Here is a 23,562-nt window from a genome sequence, read left to right as displayed (position 1 = left end):
ATCCACCTCACTAGAAATAACTCAATTTCGTTTCTTTTTATGGCAGAGTAATATTCCATTCTGTATATGTGCCACATCTTCTTTAACCATTCATCTGTTGATGGACACTTAGGTTGCTTCCATTTCCTGGCTATTGTAAATACAGCTGCAATGAACATTGTGGTACATGACTCTTTTTGAATTATGGTTTTCTCAGGGTATATGCTCAGTAGTGGGATTGCTGGGTCATATGGTAGTTATATATTTAGTTTTTTAAGGTATCTCCATACTGTTCTCCAGGTGGGTGTATCAATTTACATTCCCACCAACAGTGTATGAGGGTTCCCTTTTCTCCACACCCTCTCCAGCATTTATTGTTTGTAGATTTTTTGATGATGGCCCCTCTGACTGGTGTGAGATGATATCGCATTGTAGTTTTGATTTGCATTTCTCCAATGATTAGTGATATTGAGCATTCTTTCATGTGTTTGTTGGCAATCTATATACCTTCTTTGGAGAAATGTCTATTTAGGTCTTCTGCCCATTTTTGGATTGGGTTGTTTGTTTTTTTGGTATTGAGCTGCATGAGCTGCTTGTAAATTTTGGAGATTAATCCTTTGTCAGTTGCTTCATTTGCAAATACTTTCTCCCATTCTGAGCATTGTCTTTTCATCTTGTTTATGGTTTCCTTTGCTGTGAAAAAGCTTTTAAGTTTCATTAGGTCCCATTTGTTTGTATTTGTTTTTATTTCCATTTCTCTAGGAGGTAGATCAAAAAGGATCTGTGATTTATGTCATAGAGTGTTATGTCTATGTTTTCCTCTAAGAGTTTGACAGTGTCTGGCTTTACATTTAGGTCTTTAATCCATTTTGAGTTTATTTTTCTAGGGAGTGTTCTAATTTCATTCTTTTACATGTAGCTGTCCAGTTTTCCCAGCACCACTTATTGAAGAGGCTGTCTTTTCTCGACTATATATTCTTGCCTCCTTTATCAAAGATAAGGTGACCATATGTGCGTAGGTTGATCTCTGGGCTTCCTATTGATCTATGTTTCTGTTTAATCTATATTTCTGTTTCTGTGCCAGTACAACACTGTCTTGATTACTGTAGCTTTGTAGTATAGTCTGAAGCCCAGGAGCCTGATTCCTCCAGCTCCCTTTTTCTTTCTCAAGACTGCTTTGGCTATTTGGGGTCTTTTGTGTTTCCATACAAATTGTGAAAATTTTTGTTCTAGTTCTGTGAAGAATGCCCGTGTTAGTTTGATAGGGATTGCGTTGAATCTGTAGATTGCTTTGGGTAGTAGAGTCATTTTCATAATGTTGATTCTTCCAATCCAAGAACATAGTATATCTCTCCATCTGTTTGTATCATCTTTAATTTCTTTCATCAGTGTCTTAATAGTATTCTGCATACAGGTCTTTTGTCTCCTTAGGTAGGTTGATTCCTAGGTATTATTTGTTTTGTTGCAGTGGTAAATGGGAATGTTTTCTTAATTTCACTTTCAGATTTTTCATCATTAGTATATAGGAATGCAAGAGAATTCTGTGGATTAATTTTGTATCCTGCTACTTTACCAAGTTCATTGATTATCTCTAGTAGTTTTCTGGTGGCATCTTTAGGATTCTGTATGTATAGTATCATGTCATCTGCAAACAGTGACAGCTTTACTACTTCTTTTCCAACTTGGATTCCATTTATTTCTTTTTCTTCTCTGATTGCTGTGGCTAAGCCTTCCAAAACTATGTTGAATAATACTGGTGAGAGTGGGCAACCTTGTCCTGTTCCTGATCTTAGTGGAAATGGTTTCAGTTTTTCACCAGTGAGGGCAATGTTGGCTGTGGGTTTGTCATATATGGCCTTTATTATGTTGAGGAAAGTTCCTTCTATGCCTACTTTCTGGAGGGTTTTTATCATAAATGGGTGTTGAATTTTGTCAAAAGCTTTCTCTGCATCGATTGAGATGATCATATGGTTTTTCTCCTTCAGTTTGTTAATATGGCGTATCACATTGATTGATTTGCGTATATTGAAGAATCCTTGCATTCCTGGGATAAACCCCACTTGATCATATTTTATGATCCTTTTAATGTGCTGTTGGAATCTGTTTGCTAGCATTTTGTTGAGAATTTTTGCATCTGTGTTCATCAGTGATATTGGCCTGTAGTTTTCTTTCTTTGTGACATCTTTGTATGGTTTGGTATCAGGGTGATGGTGGCCTTGTAGAATGAGTTTGGGAGTCTTCCTCCCTCTGCTATATTTTGGAAGAGTTTGAGAAGATTAGTTGTTAGCTCTTCTCTAAATGTTTGATAGAATTCGCCTGTGAAGCCATCTGGTCCTGGGCTTTTGTTTGCTGGAAGATTTTTAATCACAGTTTCAATTTCAGTGCTTGTGATTTGTCTTTTTATATGTTGTATTTCTTCCTTCAGTCTTGGTAGGACAAATTTCTAAGAATTTGTCCATTTCTTCGAGGTTGTCCATTTTTTTGGCATATAGTTGCTTGTAGTAATCTCTCATGATCCTTTGTATTTTTGCAGTGTCACTTGTTACTTCCCCTTTTTCATTTCTAATTCTATTGCTTTGAGTCCTCTCCCTCTTTTTCTTGATGAGTCTGGCTAATGGTTTATCAATTTTTTTTATCTTCTCAAAGAACCAACTTTTAGTTTTATTGATCTTTGCTATCATTTCCTTCATTTCTTTTTCATTTATTTCTGATCTGATCTTTATGATTTCATTCCTTTTGCTAACTTTGGGGTTTTCTTGTTCTTCTTTCTCTGATTGCTTTAGATGTAAGCTTAGGTTGTTTATTTGAGATGTTACTTGTTTCTTAAGGTAGGATTGTATTGCTATACACTTCCCTTTTAGAACTGCTTTTGCTGCATCCCGTAAGTTTTGGGTCATCGTGTTCATTGTCATTTGTTTTTAGGTATTTTTTTATTTCCTCTTTGGTTTCTTCAGTGATCTCTTGGTTATTAAGTAGTGTATTGTTTAGCCTCCATGTGTTTGTATTTTTTACACATTTTTTCCTGTAATTGATATCTAGTCTCATAGTGTTGTGGTCAGAAAAGATACTTGATACAATTTCAATTTTCTTAAATTTACCAAGGCTTGATTTGTGACCCAAGATATGCTCTATCCTGGAGAATGTTCCATGAACACTTGAGAAAATGTGTATTCTGTTGTTTTTGGATGGAATGTCCTATAAATAATAATTAAGTCCATCTTGTTTAATGTATCATTTAACGCTTGTGTTTCCTTATTTATTTTCATTTTGGATGATCTGTCCATGGGTGAAAGTGGGGTGTTAAAGTCCCCTACTATGATTGTGTTACTGTCGATTTCCCCTTTTATGGCTGTTAGTATTTGCCTTATATATTTAGGTGCTCCTATGTTGTGTGCATAAATATTTACAATTGTTATATCTTCTTCTTGGGCTGATCCCTTGATCATTATGTAGTGTCTTTCTCTGCCTCTTGTAATAGTCTTTGTTTTATAGTCTATTTTGTCTGATATTAGAATTGCTATTCCAGCTTTCTTTTGATTTCCATTTGCATGGAATATCTTTTTCCATCCCTTCACTTTCAGTCTGTATATGTCCCTAGGTCTGAAGTGGGTGTCTTGTAGACAGCATATATACAGGTGTTGTTTTGTATCCATTCAGCCAGTCTGTGTCTTTTGGTTGGAGTATTTAATCCATTTACATTTAAGGTAATTATCGATATGTATGTTCCTATTACCATTTTCTTAATTGTTTTGGGTTTGTTATTGTAGGTCTTCTCTTCCTCTTGTATTTCCTGCCTAGAGAAGTTCCTTTAGAATTTGTTATAAAGCTGGTTTGATTGTGCTGAATTCTCTCAGCTTTTGCTTGTCTGTAAAGGTTTTAATTTCTACATCAAATCTAAATGAGATCCTTGCTGGGTAGAGTAATCTTAGTTGTTGGTTTTTGCCTTTCATCACTTGAAATCTGTCCTGCCACTCGCTTCTTTTGTTTGTTTGTTTTTTGAGTATGCGGGCCTCTCACTGTTGTGGCCTCTCCTGTTGCAGAGCACAGGCTCCGGACACGCAGGCTCATTGGCCATGGCTCAAGGGCCCAGCCGCTGTGCGGCATGTGGGATCTTCCCGGACCGGGGCACAAACCCACCAACCTGTATCCCCTGCATCGGCAGGCGGACTCTCAACCACTGCGCCACCAGGGAAGCCCTGCCACTCCCTTCTTGCTTGCAAAGTTTCTGCTGAAAGATCAGCTGTTAAACTTATGGGGATTCCCTTGTATGTTTTTTGTCCTTTTTCCCTTGCTGCTTTTAATATTTTTTCTTTTTACTTACTTTTTGATAGTTTGGGTAATATTTGTCTTGGTGTGTTTCTCCTTGGATTTATCCTGTATGGGTCTCTCTGTGCTTCCTGGACTTGATTAACTATTTCCTTTCCCATATTAGGGAACTTTTCAACTATAATCTCTTGAAATATTTTCTCTGACACTTTGTTTTTCTCTTCTTCTGGGACCCCCTATAATTTGCATGTTGGTGCATTTATTGTCCCAGAGGTCTCTGAGACTGTCCTCAATTCTTTTCATTCTTTTTTCTTTATTCTGCTCTGCAGTAGTTATTTCCACTATTTTATCTTCCAGGTCACTTATTCCTTTTTTCTGCTTCAGTTATTCTGCTATTGATCCCTTCTAGAGAATTTTTAATTTCATTTATTTTGTTGTTCATCATTGTTTGTTTGCTCTTTAGTTCTTCTAGGTCCTTGTTAAATGTTTCTTGTATTTTCTCCATTCTATTTCCAAGATTTTGGATCATCTTTACTATCATTATTCTGAATTCTTTTTCAGGTAGACTGCCTATTTCCTCTTCATTTGTTATGTCTGGTGGGTTTTTACCTTGCTCCTTCATCTGTTTTGTGTTTCTTTGTCTTCTCATTTTGCTTAACTTACTGTGTTTGGGGTCTCCTTTTCGCAGGCTGCAGGTTCGTAGTTTCCAGTTTTTTGTGTCTGTTCCCAGTGGCTAAGATTGATTCGGTGGGTTTTGTAGGCTTCCTAGTGGAGGGAACTAGTTTCTTTGTTCTGGCTCATGAGGCTGGATCTTGTCTTTGTGGTGGGCAGGCCCATGTCTGGTGGTGTGTTTTGGGGTGTCTGTGACCTTATTATGATTTTAGGCAGCCTCTCTGCTAATGGATGGAGTTGTGTTCCTGTCTTGCTACTTGTTGGGCATAGGGTGTCCAGCACTGTAGCTTGCTGGTCATTGTGTGGAGCTGAGTCATGGCGTTCAGATGGAGATCCCTGGGAGATTTTCGCCATTTGATATTATATGGAGCTGGGAGGTCTCTGGTGGACCAGTGTCCTGAACTTGCCTCTCCCACCTCAGAGGCACAGCCCTGACACCTGGCTGGAGTGCAAAGAGCCTGTCATCTACACAGCTCAGACTTTTGGGAGGTCTGAGGTCTTCTGCCAGCTTTCAGTAGGTTTTCTGTAGGAGTTGTTCCACATGTAGATGTATTTCTGATGTATTTGTTTTGAGGAAGGAGATCTCCATGTCTCAGTCCTCCGCCATCTTGAAGCTCCTCCCCTGGATCCTTTTTTTGCAGATTGTTGCTAACTGTACTGTTTGCTACTGTGCTGTCTTTGCTTTTAGGAAATGCGTAATAACCCATACATACACACATATCTAAAGGTTTTTCTGGGTCTGTTTGCCTGATATATATTTAAAGCCATGAGTTCATTTTTTTTTTTTTTGTGGTACACAGGCCTCTCACTGTTGTGGCCTCTCCCATTGCGGAGCACAGGCTCCGGACACGCAGGCTCAGCGGCCGTGGCTCACAGGCCCAGCCACTCCGCGGCATGTGGGATCTTCCCGGACCGGGGCACGAACCCGTGTCCCCTGCATCGGCAGGTGGACTCTCAACCACTGTGCCACCAGGGAAGCCCCCATATGTATATTTTTATAATTTTCTTCCAGTGGGATATTGGGAAATAATGAGGGACTAACACATATGCTTTGTTTGCTGTGTTTTACCATAAAATCCAATAATTCAGATAAAATATTAAATAAATGCCTTTGAGGATTTGTTCTATTTAAGAAAAATTATATTATTTTCCCCACTCAGTACTCCCAATATATTTTCAGTCTTTCAAACATGATAGATCTTTTGAATAAATATCAATCTAGACTAACATAAAAAGAAGAGTACAAACACTTCCACGTACATTGCTAAAATACTTGCCACAATAAGGAGATCTGTGGAGTCTTAGTCTCATCAGTTTATCAGAGAACTGAGTATTAAAGAGTTTAATACTAACAATGGGAAAATAAATAAGTTTCAGTTCAAAATTTAGCACATCTTTAAGCCAAACAGTATTTGCAACATGGTAGACACTGAATCCATACTTGTTAAAATGCCTGAATGAACCTTATCAATATCACCACCAATAAGCACCTGTTATCATAGAGTTCTTCAATACCCAGAATCTACTGTAGCATAGCATTACACAACTCTTATAATAGTGCATCATTGACTCATTCAACAAACAGCTACTACTCGGACACAATTCTAAGCATGTATATTTTTAAATGGAAGGAGTTTATCAAGTGATGTATTGTTTTTCAAATTTTCCATTTTTCCTTATTTTTTGGAGTGAATTCAAGTGTATAGGATTAGTCTTGTGAAATAGAGCATTTTGAAAGCCTGTGTGAAATTGTAAAATCCATGTTTGTATATTCAGGAATAACATACGTAACAAATGTGGTATTTGCTTCAGACAGAAACTAGTGGATTCTGTATATTTGGAGATACGTAGCGTATCTCCAAATAAACATATTTCCTCTGTAAGTGGGTAAGGTCTTTATTAACAAAATAGTTGCATTGGAATTAAAACCAACTCCAGTCCATATCAAATTTCCAATTGCAGACCAAATTTCTATTTTGTTCTAAGGTTAGATCTTTTTTTTTAAATTATGGCAAAAATGGACATTTATAAAAATGTTTTGTTGGAGGGAATGGTTTGTGTCTCATTCTCTTTTTTAGTTTATGCCTTCATTTTGATGGAGGCATCCAATACCTTCCTTTGATAATGTTTGTGGGAGATAATATCTTTTTGTTTGATATTTTAAATATCTGAAACACTATTATCTACTCAGTTTTGCAGCTTGGATGTATATGAGATTATAATTTTTAAAATATTTTCCTTAGACTTTCCTTCATAACATAATTTCCTAAATGAGTCCTTCAGGTTTCTTGCCTATTTTTCACATCTCCGTTTTGTGTTGTACTTTCTGAGAGAATTTGTCAACTTTATCTTCTAAAAAGTCTATTACACATTTTGTTTGCTGTTTCTTCTTTTTCTTAATAGCACCCTCTTTTCATTTCATAGATGTATTATGTCTTTGAGGATAATCAAAATTTCTGTAATTACAGTCTCTTCCCTGCATTTTCTCTTGTTTGCAGAGTTCCCTTTCATTTATTCATTTGTTTGCATGTTACTTGTCTTTCATGCTAGAAACTTTCTTCACACAGTCCATCATATTTGAGAAAGGGGCATTGAAAAGATAAGTGAGAGCTCTGTCTAACTGAGGGGGCCTTTTTGACTGGTGAATTCACTATAGGAAAATAGAGGAAAAAACCTGACTGTTGGTCTGAGTGACTCAGAAATGTCAGTCTCTCTAGGTATTTTCTCTTTGGCCAGTTTGTTCCTCCAGGAAGACAGAGAAAAGTTAGCTTCCTTTTTGTGGCTCCCTCTCTGCAGATTTACACTTATGCTTCAGCTTTCCCCTCTGTACATCATCTGTAAATTTCCCATATTCTAAAATTATGTTTGCAGACCTTGTCTCCTGTTCTATCTTTGTCTTTCAAAAATATATACATATATATTTTATATCCATATGTAGAGGGAAGCCTTTATGGAGAAGGTAGTAAGTGAGCTGTGCCTTGAAGGATGTTTACCCTTCAATTAATCTTACAAGTATAGATTGACTGGGGAGAAAGAATAGTAGGGGAGGAAATCTTCCAAAGAGAGGGAAAGGAGGTGGAAAACTATAATGCATGGTTACTGTAATGCATATGACTGAAGGGACAGCATTGCTTAATCATCTACCTCCATATTTTCCTAAGAGTGTAGTGTTTGTTCTCTAAGATTGTACATAGGATTAATCAAGCTAAATAGATGGAGTACCTTGGTAAAACACTCTTGATTCTTTGAGACAATTTATTCCAACATCTAATAGTCCAACCACATACATAACATGGCTATTTCACACATATGAAAAGTAGTGACTTCATAACATGTGACACTTTTGTAAAAAATTATTGGTATTATTAGGAAGGAACAGTATTGAATATCTCTCCTGATAATGTATTAGAGATTCTTAATTTTGCTGAAGAGTAAAATAATGAAGTGGTACATGGTAAACAAAATTAAATTTTCACTTTCACAGATGGGCCAATTCAGGTATAAGTAGCTTTCCAAATGTTGGCAAGGCTATCGTGGAAGTCACTTACGTGTACATTTATGATTTTGAAGGATTGAACTTTTATACTTTTATGACAGTAGTACAGTTATGAAAGATATTTAATTCATTTTTATCTCTATGTAGGTAAGTTTCAAATAAGTATTTTTTTTATTTTATAACGTGAACAACTTCTTGTTTACATGCAAAAAGATTTAAGTATAAAACTAATATGTGGTCATTGTAAAAAATATGGGAAATTTGCAAATATACAAAAGTTAGAAGAACTTAATTATGTCATCGTTCAACGATAGCTATTTTAATATTTGTTCTAGTTGTTTCTCTCAGACACACAAAAGAGAACTTACTAATTTTTAAATTCACGGTAGTGTGAACTATTCCCATTTCATTAAATAGTCTTTGAAATTTTGAATTTAAATGATGGCACACTGGTCTTGAAGCCTGCAGCAAAAAACCATTTGGTTTTATAAAGCCCAGTAGCATCCACTAGTCATTCTCTCTCAGATCCAGCTCTGAGGAGGAAGGGGTTAGGGAAGGCTGAGAAGGCTGAGGAGGTAAGTGCTGAAGTGTCTGAGTGGGACCAGCAGGGGCTGCTGTCAGGGATGAGACTGCCACATTCCTGGTGTCTCTGACCTTGGACTCGCTTAACATTATAATCTGGATTCTATTAAAGGAATTTCGTGTTTTTCCTTTGCAAGAGTCACCCCCTACCACGACAAACATTTTAAAATGTTTCTTAAAAAAAGTTGGAAAAGCAACTTTTTCCCAAAAGAAATTTATAGTTCAAATTTACACCAAGTTCTCACTAACTGGAGCAAGCCGGGTTTTCACTAAAGCTTCGACTTTCCTCTGTAAAACATTAGTCACTCCCTTGGAAGAAGCAGTTTTTTATAGGCAGTGGGATAAAACAGCCACAGATGTTCATGTAATATGACGGGCTTTAGAATGTACCTGCAAAGCATTTTTTTTTTTTAATTTGGAGAAAAAAAGACTGAATTGGGATGCTAAAATAACAGTGATTCAGTGTTAAGAAAATGATAAGTTTTTGGTCCATTCAAATAGTGTTTTCTTTTCCCCTTTTCTTTATTCTTGGGATGTTCTTGAGGTTGTACCAAGTCATTTTCACTGCACAATTTTTAAAGGTATTTGCCATTCCCATGGGTAACTGGTTGCCTTTTTTACCGTGCAGGACTATAGTGAAGCCTGTGGCCAAAGAGTTTGATCCGGACATGGTCCTGGTTTCTGCTGGATTTGATGCATTAGAAGGCCACGCCCCTCCTCTGGGGGGCTACAAAGTGACAGCAAAATGTAAGTAATAGACAGCATTTTTTACATGTGAATAGTAACTTAGGTGAGACTTTCAAAAATGATTTTAGATGGTGTTCACTGCTTTGTCAGATTCATTCCTCTGTAGAAATTGGTCTTTAAGAAAAGCAAAGTTAAATCATTGCCTTTGGTGGGCTTGAAGGGACATTTCAGAACCTTTGGTTTTTCAGGAATTGTGTTTTGCTATTTAAAGGCAGAAGTGATAGGGCTTCTGTTTAAAATATGTTAAATGACTTGAGAGGTCTAGAAAAGCTACTGGGCTTTTGCAAGTAGAATGGAAGTCACTGCATTTATTTCATTGTATATGGGGTAGAAATAGCAGTTTCCCAATAATGCTATGCTCTTCTAGATTTTAATACAAAAGTGTAGTTCCCCTTGCTCAGAGGTTCTGTACATGCCTATGGGCAATGATCAGGATCTCTACTGGTATTCTGTTGTTGTGCAAAGGTTAACTTTTTGGCTGTATTCCTTAGCAGCTAGACACCAAATGAACAAATGAATTTTGTGTCATATTGTATTTGAATAACATGACCTAATGGAATCTGGTATAAAGAGTCTGTCTTTAAGAAGAATTTCCGTGCTCTCCGAGTATGAAAACAAGGCATATGTATAGTCCACACATGCAGATGTATGCTGGCACTCTGGATATATATTTTTAAAAAAAGATGAAGGAAAAAAAGCAAAATTACACCAAGAATAGTATCCACTATTGTGTATTTTAGTGGGGGTTGAAAAGAAACAAACTGAAAACAACCCAAATAGTTTTAAGTGAGAGAGATGTGTTTGGAGCTAATGTGTTTTATTAATTTGAAAAGAACCAAAGAACCAGTATTATGCCAGCCTTTGTTTTAAATTGGCTTTACATGTGACAGAGTTTTCTGCACTTTAATTCTTCCAGTAACGTTGTTAGGTAGTAGCTATTTTTAACATCTGTTATTTACTCAGCGTTCTTGGTGCCTTGTTGTCTATTGAAAATATATTGAAAGAGGCAGCTCTACAAACACAAACAAAGCATAATTCACAATTTTGGTAAAATTGAATAGAGAGGTGTTTGTTCACATCCCATATCTTTATTATCCTTTTTCTTTGTGGAATCCCCCTCACATGGAAGTCAGTCTTTTCACTGCAGATAAACCTCATTTGGGTCAAGACGGGTGAATAGTTTACTTTAAATAAAGGGGAAAAAAATGCTTGTACCCTAAATTGAGAAAAACCCAAACAATAGAAAACACATGGAGCAAAGATGGAAATCTAGAAAAGGTGTCCTTTGCCATTAAATCCAAGAATCTCCCTCAGAGGGAGGAATGTCTATATTTGGATCTTTCTCCCTGCCAAGGGGAAAAGTTGTAACAAGTCTGAACTAGCTGGAAGGAACTAATCTTTTTGTTTGCTTGTTTATTTGTTCATGTTTTGCCAAGTCAAATTCAAACTCAAATCTCAAATGTCATCTTGGAAGTTTCTACCTCTTGTTAGCTTTAATACAATGCACCAAGACCTTCTTTATGTTGTGTTTCCTTTATAATTTGGGGGGATGCTCTTTGTTGTTTTCTATCCCAGGATAAGTTTATCTATAATTTCTCCAGTCCCCTCCCCAATCTATTTCTTCTCTTTTTTGTCTTTTCTATTCAACAGAACATTGCTTCCTTACTAGCTGACTTGTTTCCTAAGAAAAACACAGATACAAATTTTAAAAATTGACCCTTTATTGAGTATATGCAGTTTAATAAGGAAAAGATAGACAATGAGGAGAGGCAATCTTAGAACCCAAAGAGGCTGTGGTAAAGGCTATCTAAAACAGTTCACGTATTTCATAGATGAGAAAATGAATTTATTTTACCATCTGAAATACTTGGGGTTTAAACCCAAGTGCTTATCCTGAATTTGTAGTTAGATGAAATTGCATAAGCTTTTACTGGATGTTTTCCACAAAGAAAAACGTTTCATAAAATGCATGAGAATAGGGGCTTCCCTGGTGGCACAGTGGTTGAGAGTCCACCTGCCGATTCAGGGGACGTGGGTTCGTGCCACGGTCCGGGAAGAGCCCACATGCCGCGGAGAGGCTGGGCCCGTGAGCCATGGCTGCTGAGCCTGCGCGTCTGGAGCCTGTGCTCCACAATGGGAGAGGCCACAGCAGTGAGAGGCCCGCATACCGCAAAAAAAAAAAAATGCATGAGAATAGAGAACTTGTGTGCACACTACAGAGGCCATTTTGGTGCCCAGGACCCTTAACCACAAGCAGTCTGTGACAGACACCGACTAGTTCCATGCTACTTAAATGAAAAACAGCAGGACATCATATATGAGCAACTTTTTGTATAGATCATCTCATGCAGGTCTCAGTTTGCCAGCTATATTTTCTAGAGATGCTGCCATCCTAACTGGGTAGAGGTTAGGATTACTGGACCACTGTATAGTTATTCCCCAAATAGCACACACCTGGGTCTCTTTTTTTTTCCTTTCTAACCACCTGTCAAATGCATTTATATTGCTTTGGTCTGGACAGACAATTAATATTGGTCCTTCACTGTCCTATGCCAGAAGTCATTCTCCATTTGAGGGGAGTCCCAAAATGAGGCTAGAAATGGGCTAAAACCTAAAGTAAAAAGCAGGTAGAAATGAAAGAAACACATTTCTTTCCCATTCCTGCAAAACCCACCCTTGCCCGAAGTAGAATGTTTAAGGATTTTAGAGAGTAGTTTGGAGGATACTGTCTTGTCAGAGATGCCAAAATTTTGTCTTAGCACATTGAATAAATCCTCTAAAAAACTTTTCTTTGATAGTTCTGAAAGGAAAAGATAAGTCAAAATGAAAGTGTTTTTGTTTTTAAACATCTAATTAATTCCCTGATTTTTTTTTTTTTTAAGTATTGGTTGATACTTTGACAAAAGTCTCAGCTCACATATAGAGGTAATTTAAAATTAAAGTTGATTCTTGGCTAGTAGTATTTTTCTTCCTCTTTTCTCCTCTCATCTCTTCACATATTGAACGTTCTTTGCTGTGAGAGTAGAATACAAATATTCAGATTTGTTTGTGCTGAAGTTTTAAATAAATTAGCTTAATTAGTTTTTTGAAATCTATGCTGTTCTTCCAATTAACCACCAAGATTAAGGCCCAAGCTGAATGGAATGAGTATCTTTGTGTCCTACCCTAAACCTTACATCAAACTTTACCTTAAAGTTATCAGCTTATCTTTTTAAATACTCTTGTTTGGATCTTGGAACTGTCTTCAGGTTACAGTTTAAGAAGTTTGGCATAAAACAACTAAGTGCCATGTTCAAACAGTAAAATTGAGTAAAATTCATTCACCATATTGCAGCACCCCCTGGCTTAACAGTGTTGTCACCATTAAAAAAAAAGTTTTAGTTCAAATTCATTTTACAACAAAACGTACTTCTTCTTTCTTTTCAATACATCTGTATATTTTCTGTTTTCCATGGCTTCAGGTAGTGAACTCATATGTGCAAATTGCTTTTATCGTGTAAGAACTTTCCTTTCTTTGGAATAATGCAAAAATCATTGTGAGATGATAGCCATGTGTGATTAAAAAAAACAAACACATGCTCTTTTTATAAACAGAGAGTAGTTTTATAGTCCTTGAGATAGAAACCACTTCCCTCAGCCAATACACAAGTGTTATTTTGACAAACAAAGAATAGATAATAGTTGGGGAAAAAATCAAATAACATGTCTTAGAGTTTTGAATTACCATCTTCTCCTTGATAGAATGTTTTATTCTTTTGAGTGACCCTCTCATTCCTTTTTCCCTTGTGGAATGTCTGTCAGGGAGATACACTATTGTGGGGCAGATACCTGTCTAATTGAATTGGTACTTAGCTGTGAGTTAATCTCGGGGAAGGACAAAAATTCCTTCATTGGTTAATTCTCCAGAAATAAGTCTCTAAGAAGTTGAGTGCTAAGCCAGTCAACAAATCAGTGCCAGGAGACAAGTTCGTTAAACATATGAGGCGATGCTGATCTACTTCATCTGCTACTGATGGATGTTTGTGCTTCTCTCGTGCGTATTCAGGAGGGTCTGTTTCACAGTGTCCTCTGCCATGCATTTTATTTGTCCATAGAATTGAAGGCAGACTGAGCCAGAAGTATAAGTAGATTTTCATTTTTACTTGTTCTTCCCTCACTAATGATTCTGCTTTTACCTTAAAATGTCCATGGCTGTCTGAGGTCTCTAATTTTCTCCCCATTATCAAAGCCTGTAAAGGACTTGATCATATTCACTGTGTGTTTTATTACCCGATTATACTTTTTTAAATGAGTACATTCCAGCTAGTGTGTTAGTTCTGTTTGGCAGTTGAATCTTTTATTATTTTTCTGCAATTGTGGCAACAATGGTTTGTCTTCTCATAATAGAATTTCAGGCCACAGCAAACAGGTGTGGAGAAAAGAAGTGTCTGGAAGACACCTACCAAATGTCACTTCATGAAAGATCAACCTTAAACTTGAACTGCTTCTGTTCTTTTATATTAGGGTGGAAATTGGGGGAATATCATGCTGGTTGATTATTCAAAGTATCCTCCCATCCATCTATCATCAGATTAACCTCTGTTATATACTTCTGTGCTGTGTCCTCAGAAGCTGGACCAGCACCTGGCACATAGTCTAAGTAACTTTATTATTTCTTTTTAATGAGTAAAGGCAAAATGAACCCATGATTTCTTAGCTAACTCAGACCCTTTCTTCCAGTATATTTGATGCTACTTGAATTGGGAGTTCATGATTATTTTTGGTTTTGCTATCCCTCTATCACTGCTACTTATTTCCAGGTCTTAGACTACATATTCATAACTCCTATAATATTTTAATGAACACAGCCCTGTGTTTCTGACAATGGTCACTTATTCAATATTTCTTTTAATAGAAATATTATTGAAAATATTGTAAATATTAAATGGGAAGTAATGATTTCCTTAATAATGGGCCTTGGGCAGAAGCACTGAGTATTAAAAACTGCTAGAATCTAGATGGTGAGAAAACTCATTTCATCTCTCCTCAGAAAAACAGGACAGGGGGAGAGTGACTCCTTTAAATAATATACCTGAAATAAGTGTGAAAAAATATGGGAGAGTGCAGAAGAGCTCGTTTGGGGGGGTCAGAAGCTCTATGTTTAAATCTCAACTTCGTTCCTAATTAATTTTGTAATCAAGTTAGTTTCTTAATCAGCCAAAAAAAAAAAAAGTAGGAGAGTAGGGAAATAATTATACTTACAACATAAGGAATGAATGATTAAGCATTGTGAGGTAATAGTTTTGAATTTTATTGTAGATATCACTTCAACAATTCTAAACATTCAACAGAAGTCTGAGATTTTAGATGAGATATTTGAACACAAAATACACAACGCAAATGTAAGAAGAATTTTATACTCTTATTTGAACAAAATGGTCAGAATGGTCCTAGGAAGCTATTCAGGATTCTAGGTGAATAAAAAGCATATGTCCATTCAGTTAAAAGTCAGGTTAGGAGGAGAAGTACCTTTGTCTCACATTTTCGTATCCACATGCATTCTCACATTGTAATTAGTCTGGGGCAATTGGAATAAATTACGATTCTTTTTTGAAAAGTGAGACATCATTATTTTGTAGTGAGGATAACTCAGGCACTGCCTGCCTAAAAACTCTGCAGTTTGTCTTGGTATATTGAGGTGTGCTTGGATCTTGACATTATTAATATGCTGATGCAGAAGAAATTATCCAGTGGTGCATTTTTAGCAACTGAACTATCTGAAACACAGTTAAGAATCAGAAAACAGAAGAACTTCTGAAATGCAAAAATTGATGCAGAAGGTCCACTTATAAATGTATAGACGTACCTTCTTGCTCTTACTGAGATTCTGCTTAATTCTTTGTGTATATAACTAGCATACTTGATTATCTAATTTTCCAACTGATGCAAATTTAAGCAATAGTTTGGAAGTAGAGGTAGATGAATGGATGGTGGGCATATTTCTGTCTCAGACGTTCTTAAATTTGAGTTTGCAGGCCTCCTGGGAATCCATGGATAGAATTCATGGGGCTCATGAACTTGGATGGGAAAAAATTACATTATTTTTACTAATCCTGCCCCTTATTAGCTGTATGAATTTAGGAATGTATTTTCTCCCATTATAAATATAGGCAACAAACCATAGCGATATCAGTAAAATAGGTAGCCTTGTCACCAATAGAAATGGCAGCTGTTTTCATATCACTTTACTGTTGTGTAGATATTTCCAATGATCAGTTATTCTCACCATTACTTTGAAGTGATGATACATGTCAGACCAGCTGCTCAATTAGTTCTTTGATGCAGTAATATAGAATTAGATGTATTACACCATGGCTTTCCTCCATATTTTGGTAGCTCCTTTCTATAGTAGTTTATTTTGTTTTCTGTGTACTTTATTGTGTACATTTTAAAACATTCTGAGAAGGGGTCCATAGGCTTCACTTCAGATACACACACACACTCACGCACACACACACCCACGATCTTTACCTTGAAGCAGAGAATAGTTTGTCTCTTTCTACTTGCTGATTTGCTTCTCCCATTATGCCTGGCATAATTATTTTGTTATATATTACTGAACTTTGAAGTAGACGATAAAAAAAATGAGTGTTCAGTTTTTCCAAAGATTTCTTATCTGTAAAACAAACTTCAGATATGTGTTGCAGGGCAAGCTAATCTTCATGTCTCATAACTGGAAGTCACACCGACATTATAAACATCATATCAAGGATTTGCACATTGATATGTCATCATTTTAGAGAGAATAAACTAGTGTAATTTGGGAAATCAGAAATTTTGTCTAAAATCATACATCCATTCTAAATATTTTTTATTTTGGGCGATTTAAAAGATGTATAATACAGAGAATTATATAACAACTTTATTACTTCCACTATTCAGAATTGGCAGCAGCTAAATATTATTATGTTTACTCCAAATCTTTTGTTTATAAAAGAAATAAAAATTGCAGTTGAGTGAGGACTTCCCTTTAATCACTGAATCACTGTCTCTAAGTCTTATTCCCATTCCCCTCATAACCACTGTCATAATTTGTATACTTTCCTGTACATACACACACACACACACACACACACACACACACACACACTCGCACACAAACACACACTATACAATATTATTTTAGTGAGTATGGTTTTTAATTTACCATATATAGCAAAAGGTAAGTATTTACATTATTCTGTACATATAGTTTAAGGAAGTTGCTTTTTTTCACTTTTAGTATCTTTGTTTTGACATATGCTCATGAATGTTTATATATCCTTTTAATTTCTCTGTACTGGGCCATTATGGACAGACACCATAGTGTACGTTATCTATCCTCCTATCAATGGACCTTTACGTTGTTTCCAGGTTCTCACTATTGTGAATAGTGTGGAAGTGAACATCCCTTCACAAGTCTCCTGTTGCCTGGATGTTACCTTACCTGACTTTTCTAGTCAGTTTGGGCTTCTGTCTCTTTTTCAGTATGAAGCACTTACAAACATGGAGGGAGGCAGCTGAAGAAGGAAGGAATGCCTTCTACCTTCCATAACTATTCCTCAAACTGCAGTACATGTCCTTTGTCTCACAACCACATACACCCACCAAATCTGCTCTTTCCTCTTCTCTTTACCATTTTACACTTTGTATATACACCCCTTCCTTTCAAGTTAAAATTGGCAGAGAGGCTATTGGGTACTAAAATTCTTCAAGTCTCATCCGAACTTTAATGGGCTAGAAATCATGTGATAGATAAAATATTATAATTTTAAGGTGTTTTAAAGCAGTACTTTGGGAATTAAATTTAAATCGAAAAGATGGGCTACTCAAAGCCCATCTGACTGGCTATGCTGTGAATGACTGTGGAGGGCACCATGGCTCTGAGGTTGAAAGCACAGGCTGGTCATCCAGTAGACAAGTCATAATCCTGGCCTGGGCCCTTAGGAAGACCACAGGAATGTCATTTCAACATCTTGAAGATTGTTTTCTTACCTGGAAAAGGAACATTAATTTCGTTCTGGCAGTGTTGTTTTTATTGTTGGTACAGTAATAATACCTACTGGAAATCGTTGAGTGTTTACTCTGTGCTAGGCACTGTACACAGTACTTCCCTGCATTTTCTCATTTCATTTTTATGATTAAATGAGATAATATATATGAAGCACTCTTTTGTTTTATACCCTGCAATCATGGATTTTACAGTCACATAACTTGCAAATTTAAAAAAAAGTGACAGAAAAATTAAGTGACTTGCTCACAGAGCTGAGGAATAACAAAACCACACCTTGATCTCATGTCTTTTAACTTCCAGCTCAGCATATTTTCCACTTGGCTCAATGGGTTATTAAAAATATCCCAGATAAATAAGGAGAGTTTTTAATTACTGTAGAAGCTTATTCCAAATTGAGAAAATACAGAAAAAATAAAAGGAAATTTTCACAACAAAAATGTTCTTATTTAAATAAAATTCTCCAAGTCAAAAAAGTAACCAGAGCTCTTTTAACATATGGGAGCTTACCATTTTGCAGACCGTGTGCACTGTTTCTCATGAAGCTTTCTGTGCAAGAACTAGTTAGGGACTCATTTTGTCTTTTGCCCAAAATTTCTGCATACCAGTACATCTCTTTGTTGTGCTCTTAAGCAAGTACATTGCCCCCTGCAAAGACAGGGGGAAGTGGATTTACAGGACATTTATATTCAGAAATGTCTTATGCAACACGGCTTCCTTATATGTAACTAACAGTCATTATAAAGACGCAGCATGGTTAATTAAGAAGGGAAAATGTCAGCATATAAAAAATTACAAATCTTAGATTTGGGAATGATTTTATTTTTAAATGACAAGCAAAAGATTTATTCAGTGAGAGCTCCATGTTTTACTGTTACCCTGCCTTCATTTTCTCACTCAATTGCCTGTTTCCTTATACCACATGACAGCTCAGATACCAAATTATAGAAGAATATTTTCCATCTGCAGTGCTTAGTTACTGATGTCATGAAACAATCCTTAGGCTACGATGACTACTGCTTAACTTTGAAGAGCAAAATTACTGTAACTGTACCATAACTGGGGCCAGGTCAACATTGCTTTTGAAAATAAAATACATACATTCTGAAGGAGGATGACAGCTGCAACTGTACAGTAAAATACATGCTATATTTCATTGATACTTTTTCATACTTTAACATGTCTGAATCGGAATACCTCTTGCATTTGATGGCATTTAATTGTTGGGTGGGCAGTGTTTTTTTTTAATTTACATAGTGGTTTGTAAAAACATGGTCACAATTATTTTGTGCTGTAATTGATGATACCTTAGATTAAATGAAATATGTAGTATTTTACTTTTTGAGATGTTGTTTTAAAAATCCCAGCCAAAGACCATACTAAAATTATAGCTTAGATTTCCATTTCATATTTCCTTTACAGACTTCCAATGATTGAATAGAGTCTTGAGAAAGTAAAAATTAAAACAATAATATAATATAAAACAACCAAAAGTATTATCAAGGAGAAATTTCAGGTAGTGGATTCTCTTAATGGGTTTGCTTTTAATTCAGACAAAAAATTGTTTTCCCTTGGCCTGAAATCGTGATGATCACGCTAAGTAAAACTGGTTTCCAACTCATTTTACAAATCAAATCAGTACAGTGAAGAGTCAGGTAGTCAAACGATTTATTAAGTAATGTCATAGGTCGGAGCCAGTAGTATAAGGACCTGGGCCACAGCTACATGACTGATAATCATCTACTAGCACATGTGAGGCTGATGAAGTTATCATGGAAATTATGGGGAATGAATGTGTACTTTCCTCTTACAGGAAGTTTTCCTCACACTGCTCTCATGGGCTGCAGAATCACTACCATCTAGTACCACGGTTTCCGAACTAGCAGGCATCAGCATCACCTGGGGGACTTGTTAGGTGTGCTGGGCCCCACTGTTAGAATTTCTGATTCATTATGTCTGGAGTAGGACCTGCAATTTGCATTTCCTACAAGTTCCCAGGTGAGTGCTGATACTCCTGGTCTAGGGATCACACTTTGAGAACCATGGGGCTAGTTATATAAAGAAAGGACACAGGACTTGGAATTAGTTGATCTGTATTTTGGGTCTAATTGGCAACCAACTCACTTTTCTGTGACTTAATATTCTTGTCTCTCAAACAGAAACAGTACAAATTATATTTGTTTTGGCTAAGCATGGGGCTATTATGAGAATCAAATGAGGTAATGAACTTGAAAAGATGCTTTGTAATATATGATACTGTAAATATGAGAAGATATCAGTGATATTGTACCCATTAAATTTGGGGATATTGTTGTTTTCATACAAGTAAGCTGGGTTCAGAATTCTAAGGCAAAACAACTTCTCATTCTTAGATGAAAATATATTCTAAATATTTAGTTATTTTTAAATGTTTAACATTTAAATATTTAAAGATATTTTAAAACATCTGAAATAGGTAGCTATTGTTGCTTTTTATAGGGAGATGGCTGGAGTCCCACATATCTCTTTTCTCCCTGAATCTTTTTCAACAGAACCTCCAGACTTGTCCCAAGTGACACTGGGGCTCATGGCCACAGATAAGTCACCAGGAATTGTGTCAACTGTCTTAACACAAATTCTTATGATTCCGGAGCATTACAGTTAATGAGCCTCCTCTGCCCAGTATTTCCCTCAGTCACTTCCATGGACTTCCCCTTATCTCTTCACCTAAATAACATAATTGTTACTCAGTAGAGTACAATGAACTCTACCAGGTCCCTTGGTAGAAAGAGTACTTTAGAAATCAGCTTTCTCCTAAACAAATAACAAGTGTTGGTGAGGATGTGGAGAAAAGGGAACTTTCAAACATTGTTGGTGGGATTGTCAACGGGTGCAGCCACTATGGAAAACAGTGTGGAGGTTCCTCAAAAAATTAACAATAGAACTGCCATGTGACCTAGTGATTTCACTTCTGTGTACTGTATTTACCTGCAAAAAACAAAAACATTAATTTGAAAAGATATATGCACTCAACGTTCATTGCAGCATTATTTACAATAGCAAAGATATGGAAGCAGCCCAAGCGTTTGATGATAGACGAGTGGATAAAGAAGATGTGGGGTATATGTATAATGAAATATTTTAGTCATAAAAAAAGTATCAGTAATTTTTCCATTTGCGACAATATAGATGGACCTAGAGGGTGTTATGCTAAATGAAAGAAGTCAGATAGAGAAAGACAAATACTATATGATCTCACTTATATATGGAATCTAAAAAACAAAACAAACAAACAAAACAAAATGAAAACAGAGTCATAGATACAGAGAAAAAAGAGGTGGTTGCCAGAAGGAAGGGGATGGGAATGTGGGTGAAATAGTGAAGGGGATTAAGAGGTACAAGCCTCCAGTTCTATAATAAATAAGTCATGGGGATGTAATACACAGAATGTAAGAATCTTATGATTCTTATGTAATCATAAGAAATATGATTAATTATATTGTAATAACTTTGTATGGGACAGATGGTTACTAGATTTATCATGGTGGTCATTTTGTAATGTATGCAAGTGTCAAATCATTATGTAGTACACCTAAAATTAACATAACGTATGTCAACTATATTTCAATAAAAAAGAAGTGGTTGAAAAAAAAAAGAAATAAGCTTTCTCCTGATCTCAGAATTTGATGTATTTTCTTTTCTTTTTTTTTTAAATTTGTTTATTTTATTTATTTAATTTTGGCTGCGCTAGGTCTTTGTTGCTGTGCGTGGGCTTTCTCTACTTGTGGCAAGTGGGGGCTGCTCTTCCTTGCAGTGCACGGGCTTCTCATTGCGGTGTCTTCTTTTGTTGCGGAGCACGGGCTCTAGGTGTGCAGGCCTCAGTAGTTGTGGCATGCAGGCTTCAATAGCTGTGGCACGTGGGCTCCGTAGTTGTGGCTCTTGGGCTCTAGAGCACAGGTTCAGTAGTTGTGGCGCACGGGCTTAGTTGCTCCATGGCATGTGGGATCTTCCCAGACCAGGGCCCAAACGCGTGTGTCCTGCATTGGCAGGTGGATTCTTAACCACTTTGCCACCAGGGAAGCCCCCAGAATTTGATGTATTTTCAATCAAACAATGTGAAATGTGATGAGATAGAGATGATGGTGATAGATAGATAGATGATGAGATAGATAGAGACTTTTCTTCCAAGTTGTTTTTAAAATGCCATACTTATTTTAAAGAAGTTTTTTCATGCTCTCCCCAACCTACCTCTAAATCTTAGTACCAGCTTGTTCCATAAGAAATTGTATGGATCTAACCAGATTGTAAGCTCTTATTTATCTCTTCCTATCATTTCTTCAGATTTTTAATGTGTAGAATTTTTCAATCTAAATGAGTCAGCTGCATAAAATAATTTGATGTTTATTTTCACGTTGGAAGTGAAAGAGAAATGCCTAGGGTTAGGAACATCAGTTTGTAAATCTCTGCTTCAACTACTGCATATTTCTCTAATGTTCAGCCTTTATTCAGGAATGACTTAGGTGGAGTCATATATAACGATATAAATGTATAGGTAAGGTCTTCATTCCCTACTGTTTTCCTCTTTTCTCTGCCTTGATAGAATGTGTCTGTAACTGGAGGAGCTGTCTGCTTCAGAAATTATTTTACCAAATCATTGACCATCTATTACAGGTCATCCCTATGCTTAATATTCTTTTCCTGCAACTACAATATAATTTGCACTTCCTACCATACATGACCTCTTTCCTCTCTCTATGTGACCCTATTCTCCTTGGTCCTCCTCTTTGTTCATTATGCTCCAGACCTGCAAATCTTTCCATCTCTCAAACTGGCCAGACTCCTGTCAGGTCTGTGCATAGGATATTCCTTTTGTCTGAAACCCTCTCTCCTTCAGTGTTCCCTGGCTGTTTTCTCAGCTCAGGTATTATCCTCTCAGAGAGTTCTTCCCTAACCACGTGTCCACCCCTGCCCCCCCAATCATCCTCTACTGCTTGCCCTAATTGCTATTTGCCAAAACTATGCAATTTGAGGCTATTTTGTATTGTTAACTATTTATCCCCAGGCCTAAAACATCTCCTCACTCACTGTCCAGACTCAAAAGATATTTATTGATTTTCATTTATTGGATGCTTTTTCTCTTAAAAAAATCAAATGACCTCATTTAAAAATGTATTTAAATTCTGCAAAGTCAATCTATTTTTTTTCTTTTACTTGAAAAGTTCGGTAAATGGGTGTATATTCAAGATACTTTCATAAGCATTCAAGTTGAACCATGTTTGTTGCTATTAAAAAAAGAAAGAAAAGAAACAATAACCAGACTAGCAGGCAGTATGAGAGAGTGGTTCAAAAAAGCAGGCTCTGAAGCGTACCTCTCTAGGATCGACACTTGGTTCTGACACTTTTCTAATTGTGTGACGTCGGGTAACTTATTTTACTTTAGTGACACTCAATTTTCTCTTCTGCAAGTGGGACTATTTCATAGGTTTGTGAAGATTAAATAAAAACAGCCCATTTTCACCCTAAAAACTAACATTTAGTAGGCCCTCAACAAATCTTAGCCAGAATTATATACTGTTAAAAGTTTCATGTGCTTTGAAAGTGCTTTGGATTACAAGTTTAATACATTCATAGAACACTACGCTTGTTGGAATTGAACAATTCTGGATCTGTGTCTTGATAACAAAATATAACTATATGGCTTTTAAATACTTCAAACTAATTTACAGATGAAAACAGCAATAATCAGCAATTGTTAACAAAATGCATGAGTCTGTAGATTTTGGGGGATCACATTTGTTGGTGGAACAAATCT

At 36.4% G+C, this 23,562-nt stretch overlaps 1 protein-coding gene across 1 annotated transcript in view; it reads left to right on the top strand.

Annotated features, from left to right (window-relative positions):
- Positions 1-23,562, top strand: part of HDAC9 (histone deacetylase 9) — a 1,064,374-nt gene that overhangs the window by 914,019 nt on the left and 126,793 nt on the right. Inside the window, exon 23 of the mRNA XM_079931742.1 lies at positions 9,624-9,742. Within this exon, the coding sequence (XP_079787868.1) occupies positions 9,624-9,742 (119 nt within the window). The remainder of the gene's footprint in view (positions 1-9,623; positions 9,743-23,562) is intronic.

The sequence above is a fragment of the Stenella coeruleoalba genome (genome assembly GCF_951394435.1).
Source record: "Stenella coeruleoalba genome assembly, chromosome: 9".
Classification (NCBI taxonomy): Eukaryota; Metazoa; Chordata; class Mammalia; order Artiodactyla; family Delphinidae; genus Stenella; species Stenella coeruleoalba.
The sequence above is the reverse complement of the archived record's forward strand: the minus strand, read 5'-3'. Positions and strand labels throughout refer to the sequence as shown.